This window comes from Macaca nemestrina, chromosome 2 (genome assembly GCF_043159975.1).
Source record: "Macaca nemestrina isolate mMacNem1 chromosome 2, mMacNem.hap1, whole genome shotgun sequence".
In the NCBI taxonomy this organism is placed as follows: domain Eukaryota; kingdom Metazoa; phylum Chordata; class Mammalia; order Primates; family Cercopithecidae; genus Macaca; species Macaca nemestrina.
In genome coordinates, this window is record NC_092126.1 from 38,877,750 (window position 1) to 38,897,748 (window position 19,999).

The following is a 19,999-nucleotide window of genomic DNA, read 5'->3' on the forward strand; positions in this document are numbered from 1 at the left end:
GCATACTGCTTGTAGCCAGAGGCTGGGACAGTCCTGGGGAAGGGTGTGTTGCTGGCCATCTGGTGAAGACCTTTCCTCTTGCTGTTGGAGTCTATACACATATATGTGTATATACACGTATATATGTATGTGTGTATATACACGTATATGTGTGTATGCACGTATATGTGTATGTGTGTATATACACGTGTGTGTGTGTGTATATACGTATGTGTGTATATATATACACACACACACACATCTATATATGTATGTATGGCAAGTTTCCCACTCCCTTCCCACAAAAGGTAACTGGCTCTTCCTATGTTGACTATACCTGCCTTTTTTCTGCCTAAAGTGACCGTCTGGTTCCTGAGCTCGACACAATTGTCCCTTTGGAATCAACCAAAGCCTACAACATGGTGGACATCATACACTCTGTAAGTGCCACATCTGCTTGTCTTGCCTGTCCTAGTCAGCCACTTTCATGGGTATTGTGCTTCGGCCTAGTGAGGAAGCACTGAACCACTTGGCCTTCCTGTCAGACAACACAGGTCGGGAATGGGGTGGGCATAGGACCAGTGGCCACTGAGTAGTGTGTTCTGGAAAGACCTAGTGGCTATAGATACCCTAGTGGCACATATGGACTTCAGGGCTGGAGATAGGAGTAGTAAGGGCCAGCAGAGCTCAGGAGTCTTTAGAAGGCCCTCTGAGGAGCATAAATTAGGGGCCATGTCCACAGAGTCTAGAGTGAGGCCAGAGTGATCACTGTTAAGTATCTTTGGGGCCCTCTGCTCAGAGGGGGTTTTGTTTTTGTAGAGAAGAGAGTACACAGGGCATCCTAGAAGGTTGGAGTGTGTGCGTGGAGGTCTGTGGGAGACAGGAGCAATTTGTACCTTTTTTTGGTACAGCGATTCCTGGGTCATTAAGTAAAGGGGACAGTGTTGGGCAAACTGAGGGCGTCTGTAGATGGCCATTGCCTTCCTTATGGGTACACTGTGCTCTCAGTAGTCCTTGCATAATAACATGATGGCTCTCTGGTAACTCTAGAAATCAGATTCTCCCTCTTCCCTAGGGTTTGTTTTTTTCTGTTATTGTTTTTGTCTTTTTTATTCTTGTAGGCTCTTCCTGCACCAAGGATTAGCCTGAGGTGTAACCTTAAGGTCTTCCTTAGGTCTTTTCTGAGCCTTTGCAGGGGCATGTGCAATCATTCTCATTTTCCCTGTATATGCAGTTGTTTTTGAGTGTCCTAGTTGTTAATGTCTGGCTCCCAAAAGTAGAAAAAGAGGAAAAAAATGAAGACGGTAAAAAGGTGTCAGCCCTTTAAATTCCTTGCAAGTCACTTCAGCCCAAAGCAGGAGAGCCTCGCAACAATGTGGGGAATTGTAACAACAGTGACCACCCATCTCTTTGCACCTCTATGATCAGAAGCAGTAGTCAGCAAGCACAGATTCTCAATATTTGGAGGACAGGGTGCTTTTTTGCCCACCCCGGCTCCTGCAAGCTGTGTGCAAACTGCTCCAGGAACCCTTGCGAAACTATGTGTCATGGAGCTGGGGTGGGGGATGGGTAGCTGCTACTGTGCTAAAAGCTGAAATTAACTCCAATTTTCAGTCCAGTCCTTCCCCTGGAAGTTGCAATCCTTCAACAGACGCCAGAGTCGAAATAGTTCCATCAGACAGATTCTGCCAGGCAATTGTTGCCTAGGTGGGGAGACAAATTCCTGATGCTTCCTACTCTGCCATCTTCTAACTTTTTCTTAAGGTATATATGATAGCTCTTGATTCTCATTATAAAGTTTTATATCCTGCTACCTATTACATACTCTTGTTTGTAATTTTTTTCTGTCATTAGGGTTTTTAAAATGTGGTTGTATACTGTCTATGTATAAATAAGAGTTCTGCTGGGTGCAGGAGCTCATGCCTGTAATCCCAATGCTTTGGGAGGCCAAGGCAGGAGGATCCTTTCATGCCACGAGCTCAGAACCAGCCTGGGCAACATAATGAGTCACCACCTCTACAAAAAGTAAAAAAATTTGCTGGCTGAGGTGGCCATTGCCTTTAGTCCTGTTTACTTGGGAGGCTGAGATGGGAGGATTGCTTGAGCCCAGGTGTTTGAGGCTATTCTGGGTTATGATCATGTCACCGCACTCCATCCTGGGTGATGGAACAACACTCCATCTCCAAAAATAAGTAAGTAAATAAAGTTTTATCTTTCCAGTTATTTTACGTGTCATTTCTTTCCTTGTTTTGCATTGGCTACAACTTCCTATATGTCAAATGTAATGGGGAATCATAGTTGTAATTCTGGGCATCTTTGTATTATTTCTAAGTTTAGCAAGACTGCTGTCAGTGTTTCCTGATTTGTATCTTTTTTTCATGTTGAAGCTACTACTGGTTTCTGTTTTAAATATTTTTGTTGTTTATTTTGTCCTTAAAGTTCCGAATGAGTGTTGAATATTGTTGAATGCACTTTCAGTGTTTTTGGAGATGATCATGTGATTTTCTTCCTTAGATCTATTTATAAACCTATCCTTGTAGATTTCCTAATACTAAACTATTCCTTCATTCCTGAAGTTTATTCTGTTTGCTAATGTTTTGAGTTTTTGCATTAATATTACGTGATACTAGTGCGTATTTTTTTAGGTATTTTAAAATCAGGTTTTGGTATCGATGTTGTATTTGCTTTACTTATTTATGAAAAAAAAATTTTTTTTTTTTTGAGACAGAGTTTTGCTCTTGTCACCCAAGCTGGAATGCAGTGGCGTAATCTTGACTCACTGCAACCCCTGTCTACTGGGTTCAACAGATTCTCATGCGTCAGCCTCCCAAGTAGCTGGGATTACAGGCGAGCACTACTATATCTGGCTAATTTTTGTACTTTTAGTAGAGACAGGGATTCACCACATTGGCCAGGCTGGTCTTGAACTCCTGACCTCAGGTGATCCACCTTCCTTGGCCCCGCAAAGTGCTGGGATTACAGGTGTGAGCCACCATGCCTGACCTGTATTTGCTTTATGTATTAGTGTTCTAGGGCTGCCATAAGAAAATACCATAAACTGCATAGCTTAAATAACAGAAACTTATTTTCTGTCAGTTCTGGAGGCTAGCAGTCCAAGATCATGGTGTTGGCAGGGTTGGCTTAATTCTGAGGTCTCTGTCTCCTTGGCTTCTGGACTACCCTCTTGCTGTGTCCTCACAAAGTCTTTGCTCTCTGTGCATGCAGAAAGAGAGAGATCTCTGGTGTCTCTTCCTCTTTTTTTTTTTTTTTTTCCTCAGAGACAGGATCTTGCTTTGTTACCCAGGCTGGAGTGCAACGGTGTGACCTTGACTCACTGCAGCCTTGACCTCTGGTGCTCAAGTGATCCTCCCACCTCAGCCTCCTTAGTAGCTGGGACTATAGCTGCATGCCACCACATCTGGCTAATTTTTAAATTTTTTGTAGAGATGGCATCTTACTATGTTGCCCAGGCTGGCGTTTCCATTCATTCATTCATTCATTTATTTATTTTGAGGCGGAGTCTCGCTCTGTCGCCCAGGCTGGAGTGCAGTGGCGTGATCTCAACTGCAAACTTCACCTCCTGGGTACACGCAATTCTCCCGCCTCAGCCTCCCACGTAGCTGGGACTACAGGCGCCCACCACCACACCTGGCTAATTTTTTGTATTTTTAGTAGAGACGGAGTTTCGCCATGTTAGCCAGGATGGTCTCAATCTCCTGATCTGCCTGCCTCGGACTCCCAAAGTGTTGGGATTACACGCATGAGCCACCGTGCCCGGCTGGCTTTTCAAATTCTTTTTTCTTTTTTTTTTTTGAGATGGAGTCTCACTCTGTCACCAGACTGGAGTGCAGTGGCACGATCTCAGCTCACTGCAACCTCCGCCTCCCGGATTCAAGTGATTTTCCTGCCTCAGCCTCTTGAATAGCTGGGATTAAAGGCGCCCGCCACCACGCTTAGCTAATTTTTGTATTTTTAGTAGAGATGGGGTTTCACCATGTTGGCCAGGATGGTCCTGATCTCCTGACCTCATGATCCACCTGTCTCGGTCTCCCAAAGTGCTGGGATTACAGGCATGAGCCACCGTGCCGGCCCAGCTTTTCCAATTCTTAAAAAAATTCAAGTCCTATCAGATTAGGGTCCCCCTCTTATGACCCCTTTTAATTTTAATTACCTCTGGAAAGTCTCTCTCCAAATTTGCTGTTTTTTTTTTTTTTTTCTCTCTTTGAGACAGAATCTCACTCTGTTGCCCAGGCTGGTGTGCAGTGGTGAGATCTTGGCTCATTGCAACTTCCGCCTTCCAGGTTCGGGTGAGTCTTCTGCCTCAGCCTCCTAAGTAGCTGGGATTACAGGCATGTGCCACCACGCCTGGCTAATTTTTGTATTTTAGAGATGGAGTTTCGCCATGTTGGCCAGGCTGGTCTCGAATTTCTGGCTTCAAGTGATCCGCCCGCCTCGGCTTCCCAAAGTACTGACATTAGAGGTGTAAGTCACTGCACCTGGCCCATATATTTACTTTTAACTCAAAAAGTATTGTATTATTACACCTTTTACTTTGCTTTTTAAAAAAACTTCTTCTGGCCAGGTGTGGTGGCTCATGCCTATAATCCCAGCACTTTGGGAGGCTGAGGCTGGTGGATCACTTGAGGTCAGGAGTTTGAGACCAGCTTGGCCAACATGGTGAAAACCCATCTCTACTAAAAATACAAAAATTAGCCAGGTGTGGTGGCGCGTCCCTGTAATCCCAGCTACTCGAGAGACTGAGGCAGGAGAATCACTTGAACTGGGGAGGCACAGGTTGCAATGAGCTGAGATCGCACCATTGCATTCCAGTCTGGGTGACAAGAGCGAAACTCTGTCTCTTAAAAAAAAAAAAAAAAAAAAAAAAGACAAAAGAAAAAAAATGGAATATGCTAGGAACAAGAGCAGTGACTTTAGAGAGAAGGTACTTAAGAGTACACACACAAGTCAATATGGTAGTCAAGGGAAGGCATTACTTCTGGGGAAGAAGAGTACAAAGGAAAGAGAGAGGTACCTTTGGAAATAGTGAAGGAAAATGAAGCAAGGGGGGTAAATTTATGTATCTGCAAGACATACAAAATCCAAAAAACTGAAGGACACTATGCCTTTCCCCACCACCCTCCCAAAAATTAGTCACCCGTGAACTAAACTGCACTTTGCTATGCTGACAGAAGAGGGTGCTCTTGAACTAGGATTTTTGTTCATTTGTTCATCTGCCAACTTTGGATAATGCAGGTACAAATAGTTTTCATTTATATAAAGCTACAATAAGAAAACAAAAAGTGAGAATGAAACATTTCAGTTGATGGAACTCCCTTCACTATAAAAGTCAATCATGAAGCAGCTGACCATGCTTCAGTCTGAGTGCAATAGCCCCTGATAAGCATTTGAAGTTGTAAAAATAGAAAATTCAGAAACTAATGACAAAATGGAGGGATAATAGTAAGAAGTGAAGTTAAAGCTGATTGAATTAAGAAAATGGGCAGGGGAGACAAAATCACATCAGAAATGATATCAAAATTTCAAGGTGCTCAAATGAGAATGTATTTGAATGAAAATTTAATAAGAAACATTGAAGAAAAATAGATAAATAGCCTAAAGAACGAATGAAATAATATAAAAAAGTAAAAGTAGATTTTGCGTTCTCACCACAAAAAAGCGAGGTGGTGGATATGTTAACTAGCTTGATTTAGTCATCCCACAGTGTATACATATATGAAAACATGTACATTGTACATATATGCAATTATAAAATTTTAAAATACAAATTCCTTTAAAATTATTGGTTATACTGTCACATCTGGGATTAATTTTTTTAAATTACTAGTTAAATGTATCAGAAAAAAGTGACTACAATGAAAGGCAAAGAAGACTGAACATACGTATAATTGGAGTGTCTGAAGAAGAAAAACCAGTAGAACAGACTTAATATTTAAAACTGTAATCCAAGAAAATATTCCAGAAATAAAATAAGATTCAGAGTTATATAATGAAAGTACACACTGAGCACGTGGGAAAATTGACCCAGAATGGTCAAACTAGAGAAAATACTGATTAACCGTTGGATTTTTAAAATAAGGAGAAATCCTCAGGACCTTTGGGCAGAAATAAAATGATTTTACATGGGCAAGAGAATAAAATGGCATCCAACTTCTCCAAAGCAACATAGAAAAGCAAGGAAACAACAGAAAAGCACTTTCAGGAGGCTGAAGGAAAGAATCTGTGACTAAGGATTTTATGTTTAGCAAAGCACACCTTCATGTATTAAGACTACAGAAAACCAGTTTTTTTTTTTTTTGAGATGGAGTCTTGCTCTGTCGCCCAGGCTGGAGTGCAGTGGCCGGATCTCAGCTCACTGCAAGCTCTGCCTCCCGGGTTCACGCCTTTCTCCTGCCTCAGCCTCCCAAGTAGCTGGGACTACAGGCGCCCGCCACCACGCCTGGCTAGTTTTTTGTATTTTTTAGTAGAGACGGGGTTTCACCGTGTTAGCCAGGATGGTCTCGATCTCCTGACCTTGTGATCCACCCGTCTCAGCCTCCCAAAGTGCTGGGATTACAGGCTTGAGCCACCGCGCCCGGCGAAAACCAGTTTTAAACACCCAAGAACCGAGGGAAGTTTGCATTAATAAGGCTTTCTTGAGAAATCTACTAGAGAATGAGCTTCATCCAATCAAGTGGTAGCTGGAGAGATTTCAACAGAAGGATTGGTAGTGATTATCTAATATACTTAATTATAATTCTAAGACTAAAACAGAAGTGGGGATGAGGGTAGAGAACAATGTATAAGAGTTATATGTTTAGTTTCAGAAAAAAACTCAACTGAAAAATGGGAGGAGAAGAGAGGGAAAGAATATAGCAGAATCAGCTCACTGATTACCATTAGCTAACAGATATCATTAAAAAACAACTAGTTAATGAAAGATTAAGGAAATGAACTAAAGGCATCAAAAGGCATAATTACAAGGGTAACCACTAGGCTAAAAAATATAAACATTCTTTAAACTTCTCACATAAACAGTATATATCATTGTGGGTAACGATAAAGGGGAAAAATATAAAAGACAAACAGTAAATACAGAATACATAGTATTTATAAAAAATAAGATGACAGGCCAGGCACAGTGGCTCATGCCTGTAATCCCAGTACTTTGGGAGGCTGAGGCGGGTAGATCACCTGAGGTCGGGAGTAGAGACCAGCCTGACTAACATGGAGAAACCCCATCTCTACTGAAAATACAAAATTAGCCAAGTGTGGTGGCGCATGCCTGTAATCCCAGCTACCTGGAAGGCTGAGGCAGGAGAATTGCTTGAACCCAGGAGGCAGAGGTTGTGGTGAGCCGAGATCGTGCCGTTGCACTCCAGCCTCGGCAACAAGAGTGAAACTCCGTCTCAAAATAATAATAATATGGCAGTAAAAAAGTAAATGTCATACCAATAAATATGGATGGGTATAATTCACTTGTTAAAAATATGTCTAATTTATTATGGACCAACTACATTCAGTATATAAATGTGATTCAGAAAGGCTAAAAACAGGGAATGGGCAGAAATATACTGGGAGAATGGAAACAATAACATAGCAGTATTTGTGACACTAATAATGAACAGTAAAGTTTAGGTATTAACCATGATAAGGACTTTTTTTTCTTTTTTTTTGGTGATATGAAGTCTCACTCTGTAACCCAGGCTGGAGTGCTGTGCTACAATCTCGGCTCACTGCAACCTCCACTTCCCAGGTTCAAGTGATTCTCCTGCCTCAGCCTCCCAGGAAGGACATTTTCAACTGCTAAAAGCCATAGGTCACAATGATAATGTAAAGCAAATCAAATATCTTTGCCACAAATAACCACCATCTTTATAAAGCTGAAACTATAGGAGATTGAACAGACTTAGGTAGAAATACTAGGAGATGTATACACATCTTTGTTAGTACAAGACAGGTCAAATGGACAAAAATAACAATTTAGGAGACCTAAATAACATAATAGATCTTAGGCATCTATTTTGGACTGTACACCCTGGTCATGAACAATAAATCTTATTCTAAAGTACACATGGAATATTCACAAAAGTTGATCATATGTATTAGGTCAGAAAGAAAACATCATTAAATCCCATAGAGCAAAAAATACTGTGAAACAACATTGCTTAAAATTAGAAACTTACAACAACTGAAACAAAAGCAGCCTCCAGCCAGGAAATAGATCTTCTAGTAAACAATTCTTGGATGAAAGGGGAAAATAGAAACCAAATGATAGAATTCTAAAAAGAAAAAAAGACAAAACACTGTGTCAAAACCTACAGAATATGTTTAAAACAATGAACAGATGAAAATTTATTTCCTGAAACAGTAAAAATGGGAGAAGGAAAATAAACAGGCCAGGCACAGTGGCTCACACATGTAACTCCAGCACTTTGGGAGGCCGAGGCGGGTAGATTGCTTGACCTCAGGAGTTAAGAGACCAGCCTGGGCAACATGGTGAAACCCCATCTCTACTAAAATACAAACAATTAGCTGGGCATGGTGGCGTGTGTCTGTAATCCCAGGTACTCAGGAGGCTGAGACAGGAGAATCGCTTGAACCTGGGAGGCAGAGGTTGCAGTGAGTTGAGATCATGCCACTGCACTCCAGCCTGGGCAACAGAGCAAGACTCCATCTAAAAAAAAAAAAAAAAAACCCGATTCCCAACTGAAAAAGCCAGGGAAAAATCCCTATAAAATATTTCAGAATAAATCCAAGAAATAATAAGGATAAGTGCAGAAATGTATGATGGAAATAGAAGAATAGTTGCAATTGGTAAACACTGGCTAACTTCAAAAGAGACAGTAAAAGCAGAAGTATGAAGTGAAAAAGGGAATAACCATTGAAAAAGAAGAAACTTCAGAATCATTAAGAGGCCAGGTGTGGTGGCTCATGCCTATAATCCAAGCCCTTTGGGAGGCTGAGGTGGGAGGATTGCTTGAAGCCATGAGTTGAGGATCAACCTGGGCAACGTAGTGAGACCCTGTCTCTACAAAAATTTTTTAAGTTAACTGGCACCTATAGTGCTAGCTACTTGAGAGGCTTCGGTGTAGGGGAATTGCTGGAACACAGGAGTTCAAGGCTGTAGTGAGCTGTGATTGCACCATCATACTCTAGCCTGGGCAACATAGTGAGACCCTGTTTCAGAAAAAAAAAAAAATTCTAAGAGACAAAGATAAATTGGAAAATTTGGAAAACACAGTTTAACAGAAATTGATCCCATCAGAGGTAGGAAGCTTAAATGAACCACTAAATTCCGTGGAAGGAATTACTTCACCAAAAAGCACCAGGAACTGGATCCAGTGGCTCATGCCTATAATCCCAACATTTTGGGATGCTAAAATGGGAGGATTGTTTGAGCCCAGGAGTTTGAGACTAGCCTGGGCAACATGATGAAATTCTGTCGCTACAAAAAATAAATTAGGGCCAGGCAAGGTGGCTCACACCTGTAATCCCAGCACTTTGGGAGGCTGAGATGGGCTGTTCACCTGAGGTCAGGAGTTCGAGACCAGCCTGACCAACATAGAGAAACCCCGTCTTTACTAAAAATAGAAAATGAGCCAGGTGTGGTGGCACATGCCTATAATCCCAGCTACTCGGGAGGCTGAGGCAGGAAAACTGCTTGACCCTGGGAGGTAGAGGTTGCGGTGAGCCAAGATAGCTCCATTGCACTCCAGCCTGGGCAACAAGAGTGAAACTCCATCTCAAAACAAAAAACAAAAAAAACCAGGCATGGTGGTATGCACCTGTAGTCCCAGCTACTGGGGAGGCCGAGGTAGGTGGGTCGCTTGAGCCCAGGAAGTTGAGGGAGCAGTTAACCATATTTGTGCCACGGCAGTCTACCCTGGGTGACAGAGCAAGACTCTGTCTCAAACAAATACCAGGCCCAAATAGTTTCATGTGGAATTTCTGAGACCTTTAAAGGCCAAATAGTCCTCATGCCACATAAATTCTTCCAAAGCATAGACAGTAAACAAAACACACAAGAACCTTCCACAATTTTTAAAAGAAGTATGATATCAATACCTGAACCTGATAAAGGTAGTACTTAAGATTTCAGTTTCATATTACTTATCTCTTTAAAATTACATCTGTGGCCTAGTGGGATTTATTCTAGGAATGCAAGATTGGTTCTAGGAAGCCCAGTAATATACTGTATTAACACACATAGGGAAGAAAAATCACAATTATTTATATAGACACTGAAGAAAACCTTTAAGAAAGATCAATACCTATTCTTGATAGACTTCAGAAAATAGGACTTGATTAATACTTAATGTGATAAAATTTGGTATAGACCTTTTCGAAAGGCAGCATCTCACCTAATAAAGACTAGCTTCTACTAGGATTAGGAACAAGTATAGGATGCCCATTATTTCCATTATTATTTAACATTGTTCTGGAAATATTAACCAATGCGGTTAGCCAAGAAGAGGACCAATTAGAGACAAAAGCCTTGGAAAAGATGTCAAGTGGTAACATAGGTGATATGGTATTATAGTATTCAATAAAACTCTAGAGAATGCATTATTATACTGAAACAATAATTGAGGAACAGGATACAAAATTAACATACAGAAATCTTCATATACACAAGCAGTAACCAATTATGGTAGAGTAAAAGCCTCTTTTACATAGCAACAAGAAGATAAAATAGTAATAATTTTAACAGGAAATGTACAGAAGCTGTTGTAGGGCAAATTTATTTTTTTAGACAGGGTTTCACTCTGTCACCCAGGATGGAGTGCAGTGGCCCAGTCACAACTCACTGCAGCTTCAACTTCCTAGTTAAGCAATCTCACATTGCCAGGCCTACAGGCATGCATCACCACACCCACCTGATTTAGTACCTTTTTTTGGTAAGAAGAAGTTGTGCTATGTTGCCCAGGCTGGTTTTGAACTCTTGGGCTCAAGCGATCCTTCCGCCTTGGCCTTCCAAAGTGCTGGGATTTTAGGTGTGAGCCCCCAAGCCCAGCCCAGGGTGATCTTAAAAACACTTCTGAAAATCAAAAGTAGGCCAGGCATGGTGGCTCACACCTGTAATCCCAGCACTTTAGGAAGCTGAGGAGGGAAGATCCCTTGAGCCCAGGAGTTTGACACCGTCTTAGACAACATAGTGAGACCTTGTCTGTACAAAACAAAACATAAAAGTAGACTTGAACAAATGGAAAGACATTCCTTGTTCCTGGGATTAATGTTATGAAAAAGTTGGTGGTTCTTAAGTTGTTTTATAAACTTAAGACAATCCCAATAAACAGTTTTTAAAAAATAGAACTAGATAAGTTTATACAAAAGTGCACATGGAAAAATAGAAGTGCAAGAATACCTAAGAATATACTGCAAAAGAAAATCTGTAAGTTGGGACTAGCCATGTTTTATATTATAGCATCCTATAGTTAAAACTGGTACAGGCACATAAATAGACCAGTGGAATAGAATAAAAGAGCCAGAAATAGACTCAAGTACATACAGAATTTTAGTACAGTTACGCGTTGCTTAACAACGGGGATATGTTCTGAGAAATGCATCATTAGGCAGTTTCTTTGTGCGACCATCATAGAGTGGTCCATCACAAACCTAGATGGTATAGCCTATTACACACCTAGAATCTGTGGTATAGTCTATTGCTCTTAGGCTGCAAACCTGTACAGCATGTTACTGTACCAGACACTGTATACAGTTGTAACACAATGGTAAGTATGTATCTAAACATAGGGTACAGTAAGAATAGGGTAGTACAATAGGACCACCTTCCTATAGGCAGTCCGTCATTGACCAAAACCTCATTGTGCAGTGCCCGACTGTATATGATAATGATATTTTATCAAATCTCGGGCAAAAATTAGCTTTTAATAAATGATGCTGGGGCAACTGACTAGCCATTTAGGAAAACATAAAATTAGATTCATACTTTACACCATGTACAAAAATAAACTACAAATGGGTCAGAGAACTAAATATAACCTGTGAATCCATACAAGCACTAAAAGAAAACACAGATGAATTCCTCTGAAACCTTAGGGGAAGGTTTAGAAATGCTTTTGAACTGTAACTCAAAAACTAGTTTCAGTGAAAGATAGACAAAGCTGACTGTAAAAATTTTAAAACCCCACTCTTCATAACAAAAAACTATAAACAAAATCAAAAGACAACCAATATGCTAGAAGAAACTCTTTGCAACATGTATCCCAGAGTATGAATATTCTTAATAAGGAGCTCTTCCACTGAAGGATTAACGACCAAAATTGATAGAAAAGCGGGCAAAAAAGCCACGAATAGATAGCTCACAAAAAAGATATAAAATGGACCTTAAACATGTCAAAAGATGTTCAACTTTATAATGCTAGAAATACAAATTCAAATTACACTGAGTATTTTCTCATATTCAGATTGGCTAAAAATAAAAACCCTGAAAACACTTTCCACTGGAAAGTCAGTGGAGAAGCGGGCACTCTTGCACATTGCTGGTAGGGGACTCTGGTATTATCCAGGACTAAATTAGCATTTGCCCTTTGACCCAGCAATCCCATTCCTAGCAATTTACCCTGAAGATACACTTCCCACCATACAAAATTATAGATGTGCGAAGTTACTACCATTACATTGTCATTTGTAATTGTGAGATACTCTAAGTAACCTAAATGTAAATTTTAAAATAATGTAAGCCACATGTAGATTGGTTGAATAAACTTTGGTACATCACACAGTACAGTACTATGCAGAAGTGAAAAAGAATGAAGATCTCTATGAATTGATAGGAAGTGATTCCCAGCCGGGCGCGGTGGCTCACGCCTGTAATCCCAGCACTTTGGGAGGTGGAGGCGGGTGGATCATGAGGTCAGGAGATCCAGACCATCCTGGCTAATACGGTGAAACCCCGTCTCTACTAAAAATACAAAAATTTAGCCAGGTGTGGTGACGGGCGCCTGTAGTCCCAGCTACTCAGGAGGCTGAGGCAGGAGAATGGCGTGAACCCAGGAGGCGGAGCTTGTAGTGAGCCAAGATCGCGCCACTGCACTCCAGCCTGGGCGACAGAGCCAGACTACGTCTCAAAAAAAAAAAAAGGAAGTGATTCCCAGGACATATTAAGTGAAAAAATTCAAAGTGCAAGAGTGTCTACACTGTTACTTCCCGTGTAAGATAGAAGGGTAAATTAAAAGATACAAATGCAAACACACACATAATACATCAGAAAATAATGAGATTAATAACAGGGTAGGTAGGACTAGGGTGGAAGGGATGGGGAAGGAGCACTATTAAACTATTAGTATTTTACATATTAAAAAATAAAATCAAGACTGGGGAAAACCTTTAAAATGAAATACAAGTATGAACCTGTTTTAAATGAATGACTTTTGAACATATATTTTGACTATATACCTTTAAAGACCGAAATAGCTGTAAAAAAATTCTAGTTAGTAGGTCTGTTTTTTGTGGCTGTGTAAGTTAGCAATTCTGAAACCATTTTCTGTGTATTTGAGGATCGAATAAATAAGTACATTTTGAGGGTAGTGGCAGCCAGATTCTGCTGTTGGAGAAGGGAGTTGTGAATATGGCAAGAGAAAAAAATCTAGAAAGAACCCTATAGTTGCATTGGAGTAGAATTTGAATTATCAGCATGAACTCATGGTTTTTCACATAGCTGGACTTTGGACGTTTTAGAAGGAGTCACACACAACCCTAAAAGGAACCCAGGCCTTTTGGAGAAATGGCTGATTGTAGGGCTGGGGCAGGAAAAAAACCAAGATGAACCAGAAAGTAAGAAAATTCCAAAATGTAAGGTAGTACTCAAAGAATGATGGGGACACTTTAGAAGGACACAGGAACCAGCATGAAGGAACTTTGGTAAATATAGGACAATTTGAACATAAAATGATGGTGAAAGATTATAATCCATAGAATAAAACAAGAATCCATAAGTTCATACTGATACCATATAAGTAAATGGGAAAGGCAAAGATCTTTCTTGCGACAGATGCCAGTTAATAAATGGAGAAGTAAAGTGGAATTGGAAAACTCACCATTTGGGCTGGGTGAGGTGGTTCAAACTTGTAAGGTGGGCAGATTGCTTGAGCTCCGGAGTTTGAGACCAGCCTGGCCAACATGGTGAAACCCTGTCTCTACTAAAAATACAAAAATTAACCAGGTATGGTGGCATGAACCTGTGGTCCCAGCTGCTTGGGAGGCTAAGATGGGAAGATTGCTTGAGCCTGGGAGGTGGAGGCTGTAGCGAGCTGAGGTTGCTCCACTGCTCTCCCACCTGAGTGGCAGAGCAAGACCCTGTCTCAAGAAAAACAAAAAACAAAACAAAAAAAGCTCACCATTTGGCAGCTACCATGACAGTAATGAGTCAGGCAAGAATCATGGCTGCTTTATGGCTGCTAGGATGCTAAACCTAGTGGATGAAGAACTAGATTAATGATTAAAGTTTGAAGAACAGGACTGTATGTAGTCTCAAAGTATTTCCTCACAAAATTCTTATTAAATTGGAGAAATAGTAACTTTTACAAGGAAACCTGCAGATATCACCATCATTAATGGACAAATCAACACCTTGTGCCACTTGATGAGAATGTTCCTTCTGTGGTATTCCCGCGGAAAGGCTTAGCTCAAAATTACACATGAAGAAATATCAAAGGAACCCAAATAGAAGGCATGCTTTACAAATTAACTGGTCTGTTGTCTTCAAAGATGTCATGACTATGAAAGACAAAGATGGAGGGGGAAAGTTAAAGGAGCCTAAAGAGACACGATCACTAAAAGTGCCAGGTGATCCTGACTCAGGTTCTGTACCAGAATTTTGTTGCTTGTGCTGCTATAATGGATACTATTGGAACAACTGGCAAACTTGAATAATGTTATGTAATAAGAAGTAGTGGCTGGGTGCGGTGGCTCACGCTTGTAATCCCGGCACTTTGGGAGGCCAAGGTGGGTGGATCACGAGGTCAGGAGATCAACACTATTCTGACCAACATGGTGAAACCATCTCTACTGAAAATACAAAAAAATTAGCTGGGTGTGGTGGTCGTACCTGTAGTCCCAGCTACTCGGGAGGCTGAGTCAGGAGAATTGCTTGAACCCAGGGGGCAGAGGCTGCAGTGAGCCGAGATCGCACCACTGCACTCCAGCCTGGGCAGCTAAGTGAGACTCCGTCTCAAACAAAATTGTGAACTGGGTACAGTGACTCATGCCTGTAATCTCAGCACTTTGGGAGGCTGAGGCGGGTGGATTGCTTGAGCCCAGGAGTTTGAGACCAGCCTGGGCAAGATAGCAAGATGCTGTCTCTACAAAAAATACAAAAATTAGCTGGACATGGTGGCATGTACCTGTAGTCCTAGCTACTTGGGAGCCTGAGGCAGGAGGATTGCTTGAGCCCTGGAGGTCAAGGCTGCAGTGAGCTGTGATCATGCTATTGCACTCCAGCCTGGGTCACAGAGCAAGATCCCGTCTCAAAAAAAAAATAATAATAATAATAGTATTGTGGTAATGTTTATTTCCTGATTTTGATAATATCACTGTAGTTGTAAAAAAAAAAGAACATTCTTGTGTGTTTATGTATATAAAAGAGTGATGGTTGGGCACGGTGGCTCACACCTGTAATCGCAGCACTTTGGAGGCCAAGGTGGGAGGATTGCTCAAGCCCAGGAATTGGAGACCAGTCTGGGCAACATAGCGAGACCTTATTGCTACTAAAAATTAACTGAGCATGGTGGTGCACAGCTGTGGTCCTAGCTGCTTGGGAGGCCGAGGGGGGAAGATCACTTGAGCCCAGGAGATCAAGGCTGCAGTGAGCCATGATTGTACCACTGCATTCCAGCCTGGGTGACGGGGAGACCCTGTCTCAAAAAAAGAAAAAAAAAAGAGCAAAATAATAAATGAAGAATCGGGGCGAAGGGTATATGTACTGTTCTTGAATTTTTCATTTTTATTTATTTATTTTTGAGACAGAATCTCCCTCCGTTGCCCAAGCTAGAGTGCAGTGGCACAATCTTGGCTCACTGCAACCTCTGCCTACCCGTTCAAGCGATTGTCCTGCCTCAGCCTCCTGAGTAGCTGGGATTACAGGTGCCTGCCGCCACACCAGGCTAATTTTTTGTGTTTTTAGTAGAGATGGGGTTTTGCTACATTGGCCAGGCTGGTCTTGAACTCCTGGCCTCAGGTGATCCACCCGCCTTGACCTCCCAAAGTGCTAGGATTACAGGAGGGAGCCACTGGGCCTGGCCTGACATTTTTAGTTAGGTCGGAAATAATTTCAAAGTGAAAAGGTAAAGTTGTCATAAAAAATTCCAAATTCAAATAGGACTTTGAAAACAACTTCACTGGTGTGTCCATCTTAGCAGCAGTTGGGGTTTTCTGTACCATTTCTCCGCAGCAGGGAGGAGGTGCTGCCTCTGCCTGTTGTCCTGCTTCCTTGGAGAACCTGTGATAGAGATGGGGCTGTCTACCTCTACCTCTGTAATAGAAATGTCATTCTGTAGTGTCATTACATCTTATACTTGCCTTTATCGTTTTGAACTCAAGTAAATTTATTCCTGCAGGTTGTTGATGAGCGTGAATTTTTTGAGATCATGCCCAATTATGCCAAGAACATCATTGTTGGTTTTGCAAGAATGAACGGGAGGACTGTTGGAATTGTTGGCAACCAACCCAAGGTGGCCTCAGGTAGGATGGAGATCTTCCAAGCCTTGGTTGTGGGGTTGGAGGCCAGGGAAGCCTGGGTCCATGGTGTCCTTTCTGCCTTTGCCTGTTCTTCAGACATATGACCAGAAGAAAAAAAAATCTAAATGGTTGCTATAAAAGCTACTTTTTTTTTTTTTTTTTTTTTTTAAAGACAGGGTCTTACTGTTGTCCAGGCTGGAGTGCAGTGGTGTGATCTCAGCTCACTGGAACCTCTGCCTCCCAGGGTCAAGCAGTGCTTCCACCGCAGCTTCCCGAGTAGCTGGGACTACAGGCACATACCACCATATGTGGCTAATTCTCTTTTTTTGTATTTTTCCTAGAGATGGGGTTTTGCCATGTTGCCTGTGCTGGTCTCGAACTCCTGAACTTAAGTAATGCCCCCACCTCAGCCTCTGAAAGCGCTGGGATTGCAGGCATGAGCCACTACACCTGGCCTATAAAAGCTACTTTTAATATCTCAAAATGCTCCTTTCATACTCCTTTTCAAAGGTTTATAGGAAACTTACATTCTTAGTGTATAAGGTTTTTAATTTTTTAGGGGTCAGTTTTCTGTTACCCCCTACCCCCAGTTAAATATATGACTCACCCACTAATCAACGAGCTCCATGAGGACAGGGGTGGTGATGTCTTATTCACAGTAGTATCTCCAGTGCCTTCAACAGTGCCAGGTACATAGATGGTACGTGACAAGTTAATGGCATCTTACCATGTCTGTGCCCCACAACTTTCTGGTGATATGGCCAGAACTGAGTCACAGTCAAGTGAGGGAGACTCTTCCATGGCTGTTCTCTGGGAGGGATTGGGAGTGCTGGGGTGGGGACTGTGAATACCACTTCTCACTATTTTTCCTCTTAGATTTGTTTTGTATCCTTGTTTAGGAAGAATCTGCCTTTCTTCATGACCCAGCTTCATCTTTTATTTCTGCCATGGAAATGTTTTATTGTCTTTAGAAAACTGTTGGCCGGGCGCCGTGGCTCAAGCCTGTAATCCCAGCACTTTGGGAGGCCGAGACGGGCGGATCACGAGGTCAGGAGATCGAGACCATCCTGGCTAAAACGGTGAAACCCTGTCTCTACTAAAAAATACAAAAAACTAGCCGGGCGAGGTGGCGGGCGTCTGTAGTCCCAGCTACTTGGGAGGCTGAGGCAGGAGAATGGCGAGAACCCAGGAGGCAGAGCTTGCAGTGAGCTGAGATCCGGCCACTGCACTCCAGCCTGGGCGACAGAGCGAGACTCTGTCTCGAGAGAAAAAAAAAAAAAAAAAACTGTTTTGGCTGGGCGTGGTGACTCACGCCTGTAATTCCAGCACTTTGGGAGGCCAAGGCGAGTGGATCACAAGATCTGGAGTTAGAGACCAGCCTGGCCAACATGGCGAAACCCTGTCTCTGCTAAAAATACAAAATTGAGCCAGGCGTGGTGGCACACGCCTGTAGTCCCAGCTACTCGGGAGGCTGGGGCAGGAAAATCACTTGAGCCACGGAGGCAGAGGTTGTTGCAGTGAGCCAAGGATTGTGTCATTGCCCGGGAGGCAGAAGTTACAGTGAGTTGATCACGCCACTGCATGACAGAACGAGACTCTGTCCCCACCCCCCTAAAAAAATTTTGTCATGGTAAAATATATATAACAAAATATGTCTGGCCCATTTAAAAATTGTGCAGCTGCAGTGATTACATTCACAGTGTATGCAACCGTCACCACTATCTGTTTCCAAACATTTTCATCACCTCAGAGACTATGAACCTGTTAAACAATAACTCACTATTTGTCTCAGCCTCTAGCCTTTGCTATTCTAAATCTACTTTCTCTTTCTATGAATTTGCCTATTTTAGATATTTCATATAAATGGAATCATACAGTGTTTGTCCTTTTATATCAGACTTACTTCACTTAGCACAATCAGGCTTATTTCATTTAGCAAGGTTCATCCATATTGTAGCATATGTTAAAACTCCATTTATTTTTATGGCTGGGTAATAATATGTTGCATGTATATACCACATTTTGATGATTGTTCATTTGTCAGTGGACACCTGGGTTATTTCCACCTTTGGGTTACTGTGAATAATGCTGGAATCAACACTGATATATAAGTATCTGTTTGAACCTCAGTTTTCACTTTTTCTGGGTCTATACCCAGAAGCAAAATAACTGGGTTATGTGGTAATTCTAGGTTTAACTTTTTGGGGGAAACACCATACTGTTTTCTACAGCGTCTGCACTATTTTACATTCCCACCAGCAATGAGCAAGGGTTCCAGTTTTTCCACATCCTTGCCAACACTTATTAATTTTTAAAAATAGTAATCCTAATGGATGTGAAGTGAATAGAATTGTGTTTTTGATTTGCATTTCTCATCAACATTAGTCTTGGTGAGCATCCTTTCCTGTGCTTATTGGCCATTTGTATATCTTCTTTGGAAAAATGTCTATTCAAGTCCTTTTTCCATTTTTTAATTGTGTGTGTCTTGTTGTTGAGTTGGAGTTCCTTGTATATTCTGTATATTAAACTTTTACATATGACTTACAAATATTTTCTTCCATTCTATAGGTTGTCTTTGCACTCTTTTGATCATGTCTTTTGATACACAATTTTTTTTTCTTTTTTTTTTTTTGAGATGGAGTCTTGCTCTCTTTCGCTCTGTCTCCAGCCCAGGCTGGAGTGCAATGGTACAATCTTGGCTCATTGCAATCTCTGCCTCCCCAGTTTCAAACCATTCTCTCACCTCAGCCTCCCAAATAGCTGGGATTACAGGCATGTGCCACCATGCCAGGCTAAGTTTTGTATTAGTAGAGACAGGCTTTCGCCATTTTGGCCAGGCTGGTCTCAAACTCCTGACCTCAAGTGATCTGCCCACCTTGGCCTCCCGAAGTGCTGGGATTACAGGTGTGAGCCACTGCACCTGGCTGAAAAGTTTTTAATTTTTATTAAATCTAGTTTCTGTATTTTTTCTTCTGTTGCTTGTGCTTTTGTTGTCATATATAAGAATTTAAATTCAAGGTGGTGAAAGTATGTTCCTGTTGTTATTTTCTAAGAGTACTATGGTTTTAGCCCTTACATTTAGGTTTTAATTTTGAGTTAATTTTGTATATATGAGATAGGAGTGCAACTTCATTCTTTTGCATGTGGAAATCCAGTTACTCCAGCACCGTTTGTTGAGGAGATAATTCTTTCCTCATTGAACAGGTGTGACGTGCTTGTGGGAAATCAGCAGGCTGTGGGTGTATGAATTTGTTTCTGTATTCTTAATACTATTCTGTTGGTCTGTATGTCTATCCATATTTCAGGGTCACACTAGTTTGAT

General features: G+C 41.6%; 1 protein-coding gene across 2 annotated transcripts in view; it reads left to right on the plus strand.

Moving 5' to 3' along the window:
* The window catches only part of LOC105469912 (propionyl-CoA carboxylase subunit beta), a 92,530-nt gene that overhangs the window by 59,783 nt on the left and 12,748 nt on the right, over positions 1-19,999 (plus strand). For both annotated transcript variants that reach the window (XM_011721503.2, XM_011721504.3), the window contains exons 9-10: positions 338-419; positions 16,557-16,680. In XM_011721503.2, coding sequence (XP_011719805.1) covers positions 338-419; positions 16,557-16,680 — 206 coding nt within the window. The remainder of the gene's footprint in view (positions 1-337; positions 420-16,556; positions 16,681-19,999) is intronic.